Here is an 18,753-nt window from a genome sequence, read left to right as displayed (position 1 = left end):
TGGAAGAAAGCGTAGGAGGAAATCTTCAGGACATTGTTCTTTACAGTGGATTCTTAAGGTGATATCAAAAACAAAAAGGGTAAATTGAAATTCAAACTTTGATGCAGCGGAAGATATTATCAAAAAATTGAAAGCCTACAGAATAGGAGAAAATATTTGGTAATCATATATCTGATAAAAGTTTATCAAGAATATATAAAGAACTCCTACAACTCAACAACAAAAAGAAAAACAAAATGACCCAATTAAAAATGAACAAAGGACTTAATACACATTTCTCTAAATCAGATGAACAGATGGCCAATAAGCACATGAAAAGATGCTCAATGTCATTAGCCATTAGGGAAATGCACATCAAAACCACAGTGAAACCCCACCTTGATCTAGATGGTGGAATGAGATACTTCAGGGCTCATCCCCCCACAGTAGCTTTGAACAACCAGCAAGAACTGGCAGAAACATCTTTCTCAAAATTAGAGGACTGTTGTAACAGGGCTAGCATTGAATCACAAAAAAAAGACTACCTAAAAGGGATAGGATCTTGTGGTACCTTGTCTGGCCCCTCCCTCACCCCAGATCTGGCCTGTGGATCACTGTTCCCAGTTCTGGAGGGAGCAGAGTAAACTTCATGCAGATTCTAGGAGCATGTATGCCTGACCTATTCTGTCTGATGGTGTCCTCAGGGACTCACAGTACCAGAACATTCCCTGCATGTAAAAGGCAGTTTATCGAGCACTCCTACAGAATGCTGTGGGAGAGCAGTGAAATGGCTCCCTGGGCAAAGGGATTGCTAGCTGTAGGATATACAATGCCTGGGATCATGAGGAAACTGTTTCCTGGGAAAGAGGGACATTCATATCCCCTAGGATCACACACACATGCACAAGAGAAGATGCATGCGCAGAAAAGATCAGTGAGGCCCCTATGCTTTGACCTGGAGCTATTCTCTAAACTCATTGTATGGATAAGCAAAGACTGGGGAAAGGTGTTTTCTTTTTCTTCTTCTTCTCCTCCTCCTCCTCTTTTCTCTTTTTTTTTTTTTTTTTTTTTTTTTATTAGCTCCTGGCATTTAAGGAAAGCTCAGTCATAACTAGATAGATATGAGCTTAAGGAACAGATGCCCCCGCGTCTAAATTCCAGTGATAACACACTAAAATATCAGAATGTCCAGATTTCAGCAAAAGATTACAAAGCATACTAAGAAACAGGAAGTGATGACCTGGGCAAAGAAGAAGATTAAAGTATTAGAAACCATCAATGAGGAGGACCACACCTGGGACATACTAGGCAAAGACTTTAAAAAAATAGTCCTAAATATGCTCAGAGCTAAAGGAAAACAAGGAACTAAAGGAAATCAAGAGAACAACAGGTGAATACAAAGAGAATATTAAAAGAGATTGAAATTATGAAAACGAACCAAAGTTGAAGACCACAGTAACAAAAATTCAAACGTGCTAGAGGAGTTCAGCAGCAGATTGGAGCTGGCAGAAGAAAGAATCCATGAACACGAAGATAAGAAAGTTGAAATCATCCAGTAGGAGGAGCAGAAGGAAGAAAGAATGAAGATAAGTGAACAGAGTCTGAGGAACCTGTGGAACATCGTCAAGCAAACCAACATATGCATTGTGGGAGGCCCAGAAGGAGGAGGGTGGGGGGAGCAGATAGAATGTTCAGTGAAATACTGGCTGAAAACTTCACAAATTTAATGAAAGACATAAGTATAGATAACCAAAGGCTCAATGAACTCCAAACAGGATATACCCAAATGGACTCATGCCATTCCATATTATAATCAAACTGTTGATTATAAGATAGAGAATTCTGAAAGCCACAAGAAAGAAGTAACATGTCACAAGGGAGCTTTAAATAAGATTAAATGCTGATTTCTTGTTGGGAGTCATGGAGGCAAAAAGGCAGTGGGATGACAATTTAAAGTGCTGAAAGCAAAATCCTACAACCAAGAATTCTATATCCACCAAAACTATCTTTCAAAAATAAGGTAGAGATTAAGACATTCCCAGATAAATAAAAACTGAGGGAGTTCTTCAGCACTAGACCAGCCCTACATTAGATGCTAAAGGGAGTTCTGCAGGTTGAAAGGAAAGGACACTAGACAATACATTGAAGCCACATGAAAAAATAAAGGTATGTGGTGAGGAGAACGATAAGGGTAAATATCAATGTCAGTAGCTTTGGGTTGTAACTCCATTTTTACTTCCTACAAAATCTACAAGGCAAATGCATAAAATGTAATGGTGAATGATTTTGAAATCATAATGTATAAATATATAATTTGTGACAAGAACTACATAAAGGTGGGGGAACAGAGGTATAGGAACATAGTGTGTGTGTGCTATTGAAGTTAAGTTTGTAACAAAGCAAACAAGATTGTTACAGATTTAGGATATTAAATTTAATCCCCATGGTAACGACAAAAAATGTCAAAGAGTATGCAATCTCATAGAGACAGAAATTAGAGGTTGCCTGCAGCAGGGAGCAGGAGAAATGGGGAGTTAATGAGAAGTGGATTTCGAGTTTCTGTTTGGGGAGACGCAAAAGTTTTAGTAGTGAAAAGTGGTGAGGATACCACAACATAGTGTATGTGATTAATGCCATTGAATGATAGATTCAGGAGTGGTTGAGGTGGGAAACTTTATGTTCTATATATGTTCCCACAATTAAAAAAAGAAAGAAAGAGCATCTAAAGAGATAATGACAATTAAATGCAGTACATGACCTGGATAGGAACCAAAAAGGAAGGAGAGAAGGCTCAAAAGGACATTATTGGAACATATGAAAAACTGGAATAGGAACTGTAAGCTTTATATCAATGTTAAATTTCTTGAACTTGAAAACTGTACTTAAGGTGATTACGCAAGTGAATATCCTTGTTCTTAGGAATTGTACATGGCAGTATTGTGTTCAAGGAACATGATATATACAACCTGTGCTCAAGTGTTCAGAAAATGGATTGATAAATAGATGAATTGATGGATAGATAGAATGATCTGGCAAATGTAGCAAAATCTTTAAATCGGTGAATCTTGGTATTTGGGGGCATAAGGGTGTTTGAGTTCTCAGTAGGGGGTTTCTATTACTTTCTATAAGTGTCCTATAAATTTGAAACTATTTCAAAATAAAAAATTTTAAATTAAAAAAAAAAAAAGCAACAATGAAATACCTCTTCACAACACCTAAGATGGCTATTACTTAAAAAAAAAAACAGAAAATAACAAGTGTTGGCAGGGATGTGGAGATATTGGAACTATCAAGCATTGCTGGTAGGTATATAAAATGGTGCAGCCACTTTGGAAAACAGTTAGACAATTCCTCAATAAGTTACTTATAGGATTACCATATTGACCCAGCAATTCCCTAAAGAATTATAGGTATATACCTAAAGGAATTGAAAGCAAGGACTCAAATAGATTTTTGTATGCCACAGCTTATATAAGCAATATTCCCAATGGTCTAAAGGTGGAAACCTAACTATCCATCAATAGATGAACAGATAAACAAAATGTGGTATATGCATACAATAGAATGCTATTCAGCCATAAAAAGGAATGAAGTTTGGATACATGCTACAACATGGATGAACCTTGGAGACATTGTACTAAATGAAGGAAGCTAGTCACAAAAGACTATAATATGTTCTATATAATTCCGTTTATTTAAAATGTCCAAAATAGGCAAATCTTTAGAGGAAAAATTAATTAGTGGTTGCTCATAGCTGTGGGGATTATGGGAATGGAATAAAAGAATTATAGCTAAAAGGGTGTAGGTATTCTTTTGAGGTAATGGAAATGTTCTAAAATTGTTTTGGTAGATGCACATATCTGTGAATAAACAAAAACTACTCAACTGTACACTTTAAATGGGTGAATGGTATGCTATGTAAGTTATATCTCAATAACTGTTTAAAAAAAAAAAAAAAAAAAAACCTTCAAGAATCCAGCTCCTTGAATGAAAAAGAGACACACCAAATGTCCTAATCATGATATTTCAGAATACTGTTCATAAGGAGGTAAATAATCTTAAAGGTTTCCAAGGAGTAAAACCAGTCATGTAAAGAGTATCAGAAATTGGAATGACATCAGATTTCCCACCAGCAATCACAGAATACAGTGGAGAAATGTCCTCACAATTATGAAGGAAAATTATTTTCAAACTAAAATTTCTTTACCAAGGGTGAGGATAGAGTAAAACTATCTTTAGTCATCTGGGATCTCAAAAACTTACCTCTCTTACACACTGTTCCTCAGAGGAAACAGCTGGAGGTCATCCTCTACCAAAAAGCAATAAAGGAAGAAAGAGAAAGGCATGTAGTCCAAGAAGTAGGGGTTACCACATAGAAGAGAGATAAAAGGAAGTTCAGGATGTGTGTCATATTTAGAGAGCAGCTCGTCCATATTGGAGCAGGTCAGAAGGCTTTGGTGAGGGCATTCCTAAGGGGTAGGAAAGTGGAACTTATATTTCCTGATATGTTTGAATAAGTTGAGGAAATTTTCAGGTCTCTTTGAAAGTTCAGTAATCAAATAGTAATAGGTACATGGAAAACTTAACAAATGAAAATTAAGGCAATGATTAATAACAGGGAAAACTAGAAATTATATAAGAAAGGAACTATAGTAAATTATACTGTACCTTGAAAAGTAATTTTGCAAAAAACTTGTAATGTAAATTGGGAAGATGGGGGGAAAGGGAAATGTGTGTCCAAGGGTAATGGTGTAAGAGTAACTCATTTTTTTGTAACAGGAAGTCAATAGATCATTTAGAAATATGAAAAGTCAGAAAATAGAAGTACACATGTATTACTTAAAATCAGGAAAGTAATTACCAGAAGAAATATCTAAAGAACTGAAGGTGATTGCCTCTGAGCAGCTATTGTTTTATTATAAGCCTTGTAGTCCTATTAGACATTTGAACTAGGTAGATGTTCCTAATGCTGCCCTTATGCAGAACACCAGAAATGGATTGGCTTTTATAAAGGGGGTTACAAAGTTACAGTCTTAGGGCCACAAAGTGTCCAAGGTAAGGCATCAACAAAGGGTACCTTCACTGAAGGGTGGCCGATGGTGTCCGAAAACCTGTTAGCTGGGAAGGCACATGGCTTGTGTCTGCTTACTCCCAGGTTGCGCTTCAAGATGGCATTCTCCCAAATGTCAGTGTCAGCTTCCAGTGGTGATCTTCAAAATGTGTCTCTCAGCTGCAGCAAGCAGTGAGCTTCTTCTGTCTGTGTTTTTATAGGGCTCCAGTGAACTATCAAGGCCCATGCTGAATGGGCAGGGTCACACCTCCATGGAAATTATCTGATCAGAGTTATCTATCACCTACAGTTGGGTGGGTCACATCTCCATGGAAGCAGCCTAATCCAAAGGTTCCAACCTAATCAACACTAATACCTCTGCTTCCACAAGATTGCATCAAAGATAATCACGTTTGGGGGGCCATAATACATCCAAACCAGGACAGTAGGCGTGTTCTTTAATTTTAAAAAAATATATGTTTAAGAAGAACAAGAAGAGGATAGCGCTTATAGTGGGCTTGTCTTGTAGCCATGGGACACAGGCACATTCAGCTCCTTTTACTGTGTCATAGAAGAATAAATTCAAAGAAATGTTAGTTTCAAAAAAAAGGTAAAAAGTGGAGGACTGTATGCCAAACAGTGCAGAGCTCTTGTAATTTTAGGTGTGTACAAAGGCAACAAAAGGGAAGCAGCTGAGTGGGAAAAAAGAATGTGTAAGTGTAAAATAAGAGTGTTGTATACAATAACAAGAAGAGTTTCAAAAGCAGTGCTCAGAAGCTGCAGAGGTGCCAAGTAAACTGGAAAGTTGTTAGTTGCTAATATTGCTTATATAGGAAATTGTTCTGACCTTGGAGAGAGTGTGTGATTGCTATAGATTAGTGGTTTTCAACCAGGGTCAATTTCCTCCCTTCTTTGCCCCACCACGGGACATTGGTAATGTTTGGAGACATTTTAGGTGGTAACATTGGGGGAATACTACTGGTGTCTGGTGGGTAGAGGCCAGGGATCGAAAATTCACAGGATAGCCTCCCACAAGAAAGAATTATTGGCACAAAATGTCAAGAGTGCTAAGGTTTAGAAACCCTGCTTTAGTTTAAGGAAAGAATAAAGGTGAGGAGGGGAACATTTATTGAGCATCTGCTCGTTTGAAGTATTATAGCAACATGATCTAATTTAAAGGTACTAATTAGATACTATTTTCTTGAGAAATTAAGGGGAAAAAGTGGCAGCTGGCTTGAAAGGGAAGAAAAGTTGAAAGAATCAGTAAATGAAAGGCTTAGCACAGTGCTTAACACATAGTAAATATTTAATAAATATTGTTGCTTTTGTTCTTAACAAATGTTCATTAAGAATTATTTAAGTTCGTTAACAGACATTCATTAAATGCTACTCACTTTAAGAGAAACAAAAATAAGTGAAATATACCCACAGTTTGGCATCAAGGAGATTACATTTTGAGGGAAAATGCAGTATGCATGCCAAGTCCTAAAAGAAAAGGTAGAAAGTAAAAATTGCTATCAGAAAAGGTACCAAAATGGTATGGAATTTTTTTAAAAAAAAAGAAGAAATTATTCTCTAAAATTTCTGAGATTATGGTTATTTTTGTGCTTATTGTCTTCGTTATTAGTAAAAAAAAAACTCTTAGTAAGTAGGATTTCTGTTGTACTTATTTCTATGTCCCCTGTGTAACTAATCTTACCACAATTAATCAAAGTACACATTGTTTTCCTTAATAGAAGAAGGATGTTTATGAATTAGCCATTTTTCACAGAAACAATATACATTTATTGAGCATTTAAGTCATTGGATTACGGGCAGTTTACCTTTTTTCTGCCTTCTAGAACACAAGCATCACAAGGGTAGGGTTGTGTTAGCTTAGCCATCTATCATCCAGTACCTAGGATCATGCCTGATACATAGTAGGTGCCCAATAAATGTTTGTTGAATAAATGAGTGACATCACAATCAGTATAAGTGGTATGTTTTTGAATACTGCCTTTTGGCATCCCAGAGGAGGGGGAAATATAATTTGGAAATATTTATCCAGTAGTCTTTAATGTGAGTTTTCTATTTAACGTATCTTCTTCCATATTCAGAACTTAAGAAAGCTTTCACTTCTAAAGAAAGAATAGCTCAACTGAAACTTCTCTTAAAGTCCTCTGTTTTGTTTTTCTTATCTCTGTAGTGCTGAATTATCCCAAGGTCAAGACTGGGATGGACTTGGCTCTCCTCCAGATTCCCCTTCTCCTGGAAGTGACGTGTATTGCGGCAGTGAGCTGAATGACCCTCAGTATGACCAGAGTCTCCTGGAGAATTTATTTTACACAGCACCGGTAAGACATTGAATCTGAAGCTTTGGGGATTCTAGTACAAGAGTTTAACAGTATTAGTAGCTGCAGGGATGTTTACCACATGCCAGACAGAATGTTATGCATTTTACATATCTTATAAAATCATAATGATACCCTGAAGAGGAAGGTATTGTCCTCATTTTACAAATGAGGAGAGTGAGACTCAGGAAGAGTATTTTGTCCAAAGACATATACCAAGTTGATGTTAGAGCCAGGATGCAAATTCAAGTCTACCTGATTCCAAAGCCTGTGCTCTTAATGTATTATGTGGCTTCCTTCAAGCTCTTCTAAGGAAGAACTAATGCACATATACTCTCAGGATCACCCTTGACAGGTTGTTTTAGTCAGGGTTCTCTAGGGAAACAACCAACAGAAGATATCTGTCAGTAATATGAGATTTTATATAAGCGACTCACGCACTTGGGGATGCACAAATCCAAATTCTGTAGAGCAGGATGCAAGCTGGCTCTCCGATAAAGGTCTCTGATGAATTCCCCAGGAGAGGCTGACTGAAGTAGAGACAAAAGTTCTCTCTTCTGACTGTTGAAGTCATCACCACCTCCCGCTTTAAAAGCCTTCAGTTGATTAGATTAAATGTCTCTCATGGTGGAAGACACTCCCCTTAGCCGACTGCAGATGTAATCAGCCATAGATGCAATCAACATACTGATGATTTAAGTCCATGGAATGTTCTCGCAAAAACAGACAGGTCAGTGCTTGCTTGACCAGACAACTGGGCACCATCACCTGGCCAAGTTGACACGTGAACCTAACCATCAGAAGTATCTATTCCAAATATTCCAGAAACACCCCTACTAACAGGTTTTTGTAATACCTCTACTAACTCCTTAAGACATGGTATTCTCTTTTCAAGCAGATATAGTTGTTTCAAAGTTCTTTCTTATAAGCAAGCCTTAATAATGTTATATTACTTGGTTTACTAACTTCTAGAGTACATATGTAATAAGTTCAATCCCTCTTCCACAAATAATCATTTCTATGTGTGAAGATTGCTGTCAAACGCCTGATTTTACCTTTTCCCTAGGTCAGAAATAACTGAAATACAAGCTCGTTTATACCAGCTCAGTGTTAAGACTGAGGACTGTACCAGGGTTCATTCATAGGAAGCAGAGAGAAATTCCTTATGAGATAGTCATGAAAGAGCATCATGAGGAATAAAAGGCTTTAACTGAGACTTGGAAGATAGGTGGTGTTTTGAGAGGCAGAGAAAAGATATGAAGTGGGTGTCAAAAGCCTGATCTGTGTAGAGAAGCATATTTGTGCATTGCAGGGGATCCATTTTGATTGAATGAGAATTCATATACAAGAAAAGGCATTGATAAGGCAGGAAAGCACATTTCAACCAGTCTGTGGAGGCTTTTGAATGTCAGGTGAGAAGGAAGTGACATAATAAAATAGCATTTCTGGAATATTAATCTAGCAGTGATAGGAGACAGACTGAGGGAGAAGAAACAGAGCAGATTAGAAGTCATTGGGTTATTGGAGGTGTGTGAGAGAGAGGACCTAAATTGGAATGGCAGTAAAAAAAAAAATAAATAAATAAAACTCTGGCTTCTCTATTTTGTATTTTGCTGATCAGTGAACTGTAGTAGCTGCCTTTTTCCAAAATGAAAATGAATTACAGACTACTTAATTGCTGGTTTCCCCATTAAGGAAATTTGTGAAAAAATAAATAAATCATCTTAGCAGGATGAATCATTGGTTAATATAGAGTGGTGAAAAAAAGCCCAGCCTTACATCTAACTAATTAGGTGACATTGTGCAGTCATTTCACCTCAAACTGTGGTAAAAATACAGGCTTGGAATCCATGGAGAACAAAATCTGGCTTTACTAATTACAGCTGTGGATCATAAACAAGCTGCTTAATTTCTGTCAGCCTTGGTTTTCTCATGTGAAAAATTGAGCTTGAGATAAAGATATCTTGTAGGAATGTGGGGAGTATTAGAAATATACATGCAGCGCTGAGCATAAGTACCAGACATATAGTTGGGAGCCCATAGTGGTTGTGGTCATTATTGAGAATTTAAAATAATCTATCTTCATTTATTTTTGAACTGAACTTTGTAGGTTATTTTTGTGAATTTCAGATTATTTCTGTATAATCAGCGGAAACATGGGATTAATTCCTTGGTGTCAGTTGGTTATTGCTTCGGTTAAAAGAATGATACATGTGCAAAGAAAAATTTGCTTGCTTTTAGAGAAATGTTTTATTATCACTATCCCCAAAGCAATTATCTTTTAGTGCCCCTCTTTTGTCAACCCCTCTCCCTGTCCACAGAAATCTGATAGCAGCATCAGTGATTTCGTCAGTGAAGATGATAATATTGTCCCTTCTAAAAAAATGAACCAGTCAAAAGCTCGTGCCACATCTCCCAAGGTTCTGGAATCAAGTGATCATAAATTGAAGAAGAGAGCATCGGGCAAGAAAAATAGGTGAGTCTCTCTTTGTGTGCTTGTTTAGAGACAAAAGCAAAGGAACATTGTTTCCACAATATCTTCTAAAGTGAAATGATCAGTATTTACCCAAGACAATCAGAATGTTTAAGTAAATTACAGTAACTCAGTAAGTATTGCAACCTTTCAAAATGTGATAACATGAAAATATGGGTACAATAAAATGGTAATGGGAAAAAGCAGAATTCTAGGTTGTATGTATGCTGTAATTATAGTTATGTAGAGAATATGCGTAAGGAAAACAAGTAAATATAAAAGAATACTCCAAAGAGATGGTAGTGGTTATGTTAGGGTAGTGGGTTTTGTTTGTTTTTATCTCCCCTCTATATTCCAAATTTGCTGTAATATGCACTTATTTTAATGGTTTTGAAAAACAAAATCCCACAGTATCTACACTGGTGTGAAGATAAACCTTTAGATTAGAAAAATGTTTCTACGTTTTGTGAGATTTCTTTCATTGTAGATTAGGACCCAAATTCTGATAATAAATACCATTTCTCAATCTTTAATGACTCGCAAATCAAGATGCTTTCTTCCTTTCCTCTATCCTCTTGCCTGTGTAAATTAGGTTGTTTCATGTCGAATCTCTGACCTTTTGCCTCACGGTGCCTTAACCTATCTCTGTATGAACTTCTTTCAGAAATTTGGTTGAACAACAGATGCTTTCAGAATCTCCAAAAGATGCCCAAATGATGGCCTTAAGTGTGGATAGACTGGCCCTTCTGGGTAGAACACATTCAGTCAGAATCATCATTGAAACTATGGCAGTTCCTCCAGATAGTCCTGAGATGATTCCTAGCAAAAAAAGCTTTCCTGGGAGACTGCCTAGGCTGACAACAGCAAAAAAGCGGTATGTCTCATATGGGAAAGCTGAATTTGACATTTCTGGAAAGTGTGTCTGATAATAATAATATAATTGTATAATACTATGATTTGAAAAGTGTTTTCATATGTATCATTCAATCAACAGACATAGATTGAATCCCCCACTAGGTCTCAAGCACTATGCTGTGTATGTGTAAGAATAAAGAAAAATTATGACCCAGACTCTGTTTTTACAGACCTTACAGTTAGCAGGAGAGAGAAGCATTTAAATAACTGTATATAACTTAGGGCTTTAGGGGCAAAATAGATGTTTACCATAAGTGCTGTCGGAGTACAAGGAAGGGAGCTTTTAATTCCTCCAGGATTGGTGAAGACTTTGAAGAGAGAGGTAGCATTGGGTAAGTCCTTTAAAAATATATAGGGTTTATCAGATAGAAATAGGTTTATTGTTTGGTTTGTTTTTTAATCACTTTTTTATGTTTTGATTTTTTAGCACTTTCTTTGTGGAATATCACTTTCCTGTGGGCTTTTCCAAAAGTGGATTGGGAAAGACAGCTCTGATCACTGAGGTCATTCGGCTTGCCTCCAGTAAAATTACAGATGGAAGTAAGAGACTGTTTTTCTGCACCTTAGACATTTTGATTTGGGAAGAATATTTGAACCTCTAATTACTCGTCTGATTTTTATAGTGTCATGGATCCTAGAGCTAGAAAGAATTTTTAAATTAATCTACTCTAATTCCTTCTTTATATAGGTGAGAAAACTGGCCCAGAGATGCTATGACTGTCCTGAGATTAAGGCAGCAAGTCAGTAACATAGCTGAGACAAGAACTCAGGACTTCTGACACTTAAATCATGTTCTTTCATCTATAGCCATTTTTTTTTCTTTTTACACGTTATTGAGATATAATTCACGTACCATAAAATTCACCCGTTTGAAGTGAATTCAGTGTTCTTTTAGTATATTCACAGAGTTGTGCAACCATCACCACGATCTAATTTTAAAATATTCTCTTCTCCTCTAAAAGAAACTCCATACTCATTAGCAGATCAGTCCCCATTCTCTACCTCTACTCCACCCTAACCCCAAGGAACCACTAATCTACTTTCTATTTCTCTATAAATTTGCTCATTCTGGACACTTCATGTAGTGGAATCATACAATATGTAGTCCTTTGTGACTGGCTTCTTTTTCTTAGCCTAACGTTTTCAAAGTGCACCCATGCTGTAGCATGTTATCAGTATGTCATTCTATTTTATTACCAAATAATATTCTATTTTAAGAATATGGCACATGTTTATCCATTCATAGCTGATGCCCATTTGGGTTGTTTGTGCTGCCATGAACATTTGGGGACATGTTTTTTTTTGTTTTGTTTTGTTTTGTTTTGTTTCGTTTTGTTTTTTGCAGATATGTGTTTTTATTTTCCTTGGGTAGACACCTAGGAATGTAATTGGTAGGTCATATGGTTGCTCTCTGTTTAACTTTTTAAAGAACTGCCAGACTGTTTTCCATAGTATCTGTACCATTTTAAATTTGTACCAGCAATGTTTGTTATTTTGGTTTTTTCCCCCTTTTTTTTTTTTTAATTGTAGCTATCCTATTATTTGTGAAGTAGTGTCTCATCATTTTGATTTGCATTTCCCTGAGGCTAAAGATATTGAGCATCTTTTTCATGTACTTATTTGCATTTATATATCTTCTTTGGAGAAATGACTATCAAATCCTTGTACTTTTTGTTGCTGTTGTTTTTAACTTTTTATTTTGAAATACTTTCAAATTTACGGAAGAGTTATAAGAATAATACAAGCCCCATACAGAGAACTCTGACATACCCCTATTCCCCCTCCCCAGATATCTAGATCCATGAATTTTAACATTTTGCCACATTTGCTGTATCATTCTATCTATTCATTTATCTGTCAATCTATTTTGAACACTTGAGTGTAAGTTGTATACATTATACTCCTTGAATATTTAATACTGCCCTGCACCTTTCTTAAGAACAAGAATATTCAATTATATAATAATCTTAAGTGCAGTTATCAAGTTCAAGAAATTTAACATTGATATAAAACTTAAAGTCTATATTCCAATTTTTTCATACATCCAAATAATGTCCCTTTAAGCCTTTTCTTCTCTCTTTCTGGATCCCTTCCAAGTCTGTGTATCACATTTAATTGTCATTTCTCTTTAGTTGCTCTTTCTCTTTTTTTAAATTGTGAAAACATATAAGTTTACAACATAAACTTATATCACTCAGTGGGATTAATCACATTCCCAATATTGTGGTACCCTCTACCTCACCACCTTCCATAACTAAAACAAAAGCCCTACACCCATTTTATGCATTAACTCCCCATTGCCCCTGTCCCCCACCCTTGGTAATCTGTGCCCTAATTTCTGTGAGCTGCATATTTTCTGATATTTTCTTTCTAGTTACCATGAGCTTGATTAACAGTCTAAATCTGTAACAATCTCATTGCTTTGATACCAACTTAACTTCAATAGTATAAACAAACCATGTTCCTATATCCCCTGATCCCCCTATCTTTATGTAGTTCTTGTCACAAATTACATGTTTATACATTATGAGTACATAACCACTGAATTCTCATTATATTTTATGCATCTGCTTTTTACATCCTGGAGGAAGTAAGAAGTGGAGTTACTAATCAAAAATATGATACTACTGGCATGTATATCTATGAATGTCATTCCCTTTACCAGATATCTTAATTTCTTCATGTGATTTCAATCTCGTCTATTGTCCTTTCCTTTCAAGCTATAGAACTCTTTTTAGCATCTCTGTAGGGCCAGTCTAGTGGTGACAAAGTCCTGCAGCTTTTATTTATCTGGAAATATCTTAATCTCTCCCTCGTTTCTAAAATGCAGTTTTGCCGGATATAGAATTCTTGGTTGGCAGTTTTGCTTTCGGCACTTTAAATATGTCATCCTACTGCCTTCTTGCCTCCCTGGTTTCCAATGAGAAATCAGCACTTGATCTTATTGAGGCTCCACTGTATGTGACATTTTCAGAACTCTTTTTATCTTTGGCTTTCAACAGTTTGATTATAATATTCCATGGCTTGGGTCTATTTGAGTTTATCATGTTTAGAGTTTATTGGGCATCTTGGATGTGTAGTTATGTCTTTTATTAAATTTGTGAAGTTTTCAGCCATAGTTTCTTTGAATATTCTCTCTGCCTCTTTGTGTCTTCTTCTAGGACCCCCATAATGCATACATTGATATGCTTCATGGTGTCCCACAGTTTCATCAAGCTCTGTTCACTTTTCTTCATTCTTCCTTCTGCTCCTTAGACTGAATGATATCAGCTGTCTTATATTCAGGTTATTTGATTCTTTTTTCTGCCAGCTCTGATCTGCTGTTGAACCCCTCCAGGGAATTTTTAATTTCTGTTACTGTGTTCCTCAGGTCTGTTTGGTTCCTTTTAATAAATTTCCATCTCTCTATTGATATTCTCTTTATGTTCATCTGTCATTTTCCTGATTTCCTTTGACTTTTTATCCATCCATGCTTTCCTTTTGCTCGTCTTGCATATTTAGGACCCTTTTTAAAAAAATCTTTGTTGAGTATGTCCCAGGTCTGGTCCTCCTCATTGAAGATTTCTATTCCTTTATTTTCATCTTTGCCTGGACCATCACTTCCTGTTTCTATGTGTGTTTTAACCTTTTGTGGAAAACTGGACATTTTGATATTTTAATGTGTTTTCACTGGAATTTGGCCTCTGAGTTATCTGTTCCTTAAGCTTATATCCAGCTAGTATTATGGCAGAGCATTCTTTGATTTCCAAAAGCTAACCAAAAATAAAAGAAAATACCTTTCCCAGTCTTTGTAGATTGACTTGGACCAGTGCTCTCCTTCAGAGATTATCCATATGATGAGTTTAGAGAAAGCTGTAGGCCAAAGCACAGGGACTTCCGTGATTCCTTCTGCGCAAGTGTCTTGTCTTGAGAATGTGCTTGTAGTCCTTGGAATTCCCCCCATTTATATTTTCTGAATGTCCCTTGTTCCCTAGGAAACAGTTTATTCTTGGTCACAGGCACTGCACTATCTGTCCTATTGCCAGCAGTCCCTTGCCCCACACAGCCACCACTGACTGCTCTCCCATAGCATTCTGCAAGAGAGCTCTGTGAGCTGCCCTCTACACAGCAGGGCAGATTCTCGGATGGCAAGTCCCTCAGGCTATGGCCAGACAGATTGGGCCTGACATAGAGGCTCCCAGTATATGCATGAAGGTTACTCTGCTCCCTCTGTAACCAGGACCAGGGATCCACACTGGGAATGTGGGCCGGCTCCATGCCAAGCTGGAAAAAAGGGAGGGGCCAGTCAGGGCACCAGGAGAGCCAACAACTGTTATGTTGCCTTTTTTCTTGATTTGGCACCCACCCTGCAGTCTTTTAGCTGTTTTCTGCAACATTGAGAAAGATGTTTCTGCCAGTTCTTGCTGGTTGTTCAAAGCTGCTGTAGAAGACAGCTCTGAAGCATCTCACTCTGCCATCTTGAACACGGCAGGCTTTGCTATTTTTTAATTGTGCTATTTGGTTTTCAATTATTGACTTTTAAGAATTCTTTATATATTTTAGATAAAAGTCCCTTATCAGACCTCTGATTTGCAAATATTTTCTCCCATCCTGGGGATTATCTTTTCATTTTCTTGATGGTATCATTTATAGCACAAAGTTTTATATTTTTTTCTTTTTTGCTTGTGCTTTTGGTGTTTTTTTTTTTATCTATTTTGTTTTAAAAATTTTAACATAGAAAAATTAAAATAATAATATAATGGATGTCAAGGTTCCTGCCACCCAAAATTATAACCACTTTGTAACAGATTTTTGGAATATTTTTGACTTGGTTCTCTACTTAGATCTGTAAACGGTTCGTAAGTATTGAGTTTCTCTTCTGGGAGATATTTTGAGAAATAAAAACCATGGTCCTCTCATATATATTCAAGTAACTTTCCTATACAGCATAGTAACATTGGCTTTCTATGTTTTTATTTTGTTCTGTTTATTTGGCCTTTATATTAGATATTCCATTCACATGGTTCAAAATTCCAAGGTCCCATCTCTGGAGACAGTGTTGTAAATTTCTTTTAGATCATTCCTGATTTACTTTATGTATATATAAACAAAATGTTTATTCCTCTCCCTCATTTTTATCCAAGTGTTAATGTACCATATACAGTTTTCTGCAACTTGCTTTAAAAATTGTATCTGATAAATTTTTTCATATCAGTACATAAAGAGCTTCCTCATTCCTTTATGACTACATAATGTTCTATTGTATGACTAAACCATAATGCATACAGTTCTTTTGGACAATATTTAAATTGTTTTCAATCTTTTGCCATTACAAACAGTACTTCAGTGAATAATCTTGTATATATATCACTTCTCTACTTGGTGTGAGTATATCCATCACAAGAATTTTTAAAAATGTTAAAAAGGTTTATTTACCCTTACAAACAGCACCAAAAGTAGTATAATATATACTACTATATATACTATACTAGAGCACGTTGTTTCACTCTCCCCATCTCCTTAAGGAAGAATTTGAACATGTAAAATTTTCCATATATTCACTTCCTGTCTGTATGCTTAAATTATCAATGCATCAGAAGCTGCTGTGAAGGTTTGTTCAGAACAGTCGAAGATGTATAAGGGATTCTCTTGTCTGAAAATAAGCATGTTCGAGGAGCTTTAATATGGTTAAACTGTTTTCATGAAACCCCCATATGCAAAGAAATATTTTAGATCCTTTTCTCAGGTCTTCCCCATCTACTTATGTTACACTTGATAAGTTACTTAATCCTCTGAGCCTCAGTTTCCCCATCTGTAAAATTGAGATATGGGAGTCCTCGCTTCGCATATTAGTGTTAGTGGAAACTTGTACCTATTGGAACTTAGATCTCAGTTACCATGGAACCATGCAGAGTAAGGACATGATTCAAATATGCACAACTTATAGTTAACATGGTACCTCCAAAGCAAGATAATTACACAGGGATCAATGGATAATCAAATGGGATGATAAGTGTAAAAGCATTAAACTCTAAAATAGTATGTAATTAATAGTAGCTCACATTTATTGGGCACTAAACTATATGCCATGTATTCAGTGTTTTTACATACTTACCTATTTAATCCTTGAATTAAACCCACACACAGAGATGAGGAAAGAAGTGGGGGCGTAAATCAATTAAGTAGCCTTATCTAAGTTCAACAACTAGTTTATGGCAGGATTTGAACCTAGAATGGTTTTGACTCCAAATTCTGTGCTATTTATCTATATTGCTTCTCATGCATTGTTATTGTTGGCCACAGTGGTTGAATTCTCCATATGTCCTTCTGTGAAAAACTTTATGGGTTATATGGAATAAGCATCAAGCTAGTAATTGATGACTATGTTCTAGTTCTGATTATGCTAAACACTAATTGTGTGACCTTAAGCAAAATCACATTTTCCTCTGTGGACCTCTCAACAGTGATATGGATTCAACTAGGTATTTTCATGATCCCTTCCAGCTCTTAAATAAAAAAACAAACAAATAAAACCATCTCAGACATTTTTAGCAATATATTTATGTAAATTTCCTCTTCCATTATCTCCTAAATCCAATTTTGGTGGTTAAAATAAAAGAGCTTAAGAAACAATTGTTTGAGAAATACAGTAATATAGTACAAAAAAATACCTAGGCAATGAGGAGAAATCCAAGTAGCACCAGATTGAAATAGAGTTCATAAAGGACTTTACAATGTCCAAAGTGCTTTCTCAGTTAAGACCTAATTTGATGCTCCTAACACACCAGTGAGGTGTAGGTGCTGTCTTACTTTCCTTCCCCAGGCAAAACAACCACATAAACTGGTTTAGTGTATGTGACCTTCTTGAGCAGTCCTTTTCTTCATAGTTCTAGTGTGTTGATCTAGATAGCAAGATCTAGATCATGTCCAGGAGTACCAAGAAAAGGAAGTATACAGTGTCAAAAGTTAAGATGTCCAGAAACCAATAAAGAGAATAAAGAGATCAGTAGGTTAAAATGGATGGTTTTAATGAGGCTACCAGTGCTAGAATCTCTCTGTAACTGGGCTTTTTGTGAGGGTTTTCAAATTCATTTTAAGGGCTTAGAAGTGAATGGCAGGAAAATCATTTTACAGATAACTTGTGACTGAGTTTGTCGCTAGTGAGTAACAGGCTGATGAACACCATCACTTTATCCCATTTACACTTATTACAGCAGCAGAAACCCTTTCTGTTCCACCCACAAGACTATAACATTGCTAACTAAGATCAGTACCTTGTCTAGTGTGACAGTAGGAGTCCTCTCTAATTCAGCCAAAATATAAACTCATTTTTATTGTGGTTTTTGATGTAGTTCTTCTCTTCATTTTTCCCTTATTGTCCCACCTCTAGCCAGGCCTCTTCTGATGTACAAAGATATTATCTCTGAACAAACCCACTTGTTACACTGCCTAGCAACTTGTCTTTTAAAAACAGTAAGTCATATTACCGTACACCCAGGGAAGTGTGCAGATATGTCTTCTTACACATCCTGTGCTCATATGCTTTGCATTCATTTCTTATAGCAAAGCAGAGCAACATACTACTACTGATTTTCCATCTTCTTCAGTTCTACAACCTTAACGCTTTTGTGAAGTGATACTGACTAAATTCCTAAAAACGTTTTCAGTTAGATTTGAAGGGGAGTGAGGTGGGGATGGGAGGAGCATGGATTGAAGATGGCTCTGGTTGGGTGGTGTGGCATGTGCCCATGTGCCTGTGTGTCTGATTCTCCTTACAGTGGTGAAGTTCCAGCAGCGATTTGTGTTTCCCGTACAGTTTGATGGATCAATGATAGAACATTGGTGGAATTCCAACCTCACTTTCCAAATTTACACAAAGAGAAGTCCACAGAAAAAGGTATTTCAAGTAATTTTGACCTTTGTCTTATCATTCACACCAGGAATTTGGAGCATACTTAAAATTATATTCCTGCCTAAACTAGGAATTTCTCCAGACTCAGGCAATGCTAGTGCTTTTTATTATTGTT

At 36.4% G+C, this 18,753-nt stretch overlaps 1 protein-coding gene across 5 annotated transcripts in view; it reads left to right on the top strand.

Moving 5' to 3' along the window:
* Window positions 1-18,753, top strand: part of C2CD3 (C2 domain containing 3 centriole elongation regulator) — a 227,137-nt gene that overhangs the window by 75,899 nt on the left and 132,485 nt on the right. For 3 of the 5 annotated variants that reach the window (XM_037840623.1, XM_037840620.1, XM_037840626.1), the window contains exons 8-12: window positions 7,215-7,362; window positions 9,645-9,835; window positions 10,497-10,706; window positions 11,175-11,287; window positions 18,505-18,623. In XM_037840623.1, the coding sequence (XP_037696551.1) occupies window positions 7,215-7,362; window positions 9,645-9,835; window positions 10,497-10,706; window positions 11,175-11,287; window positions 18,505-18,623 (781 nt within the window). The remainder of the gene's footprint in view (window positions 1-7,214; window positions 7,363-9,644; window positions 9,836-10,496; window positions 10,707-11,174; window positions 11,288-18,504; window positions 18,624-18,753) is intronic. The other 2 variants (XM_037840622.1, XM_037840621.1) reach the window with 1 other exon arrangement.

This window comes from Choloepus didactylus, chromosome 6 (genome assembly GCF_015220235.1).
Source record: "Choloepus didactylus isolate mChoDid1 chromosome 6, mChoDid1.pri, whole genome shotgun sequence".
NCBI lineage: Eukaryota > Metazoa > Chordata > Mammalia > Pilosa > Megalonychidae > Choloepus > Choloepus didactylus.
Note: the sequence above shows the minus strand (reverse complement) of the source record. Positions and strands in the feature narration are given on the sequence as shown.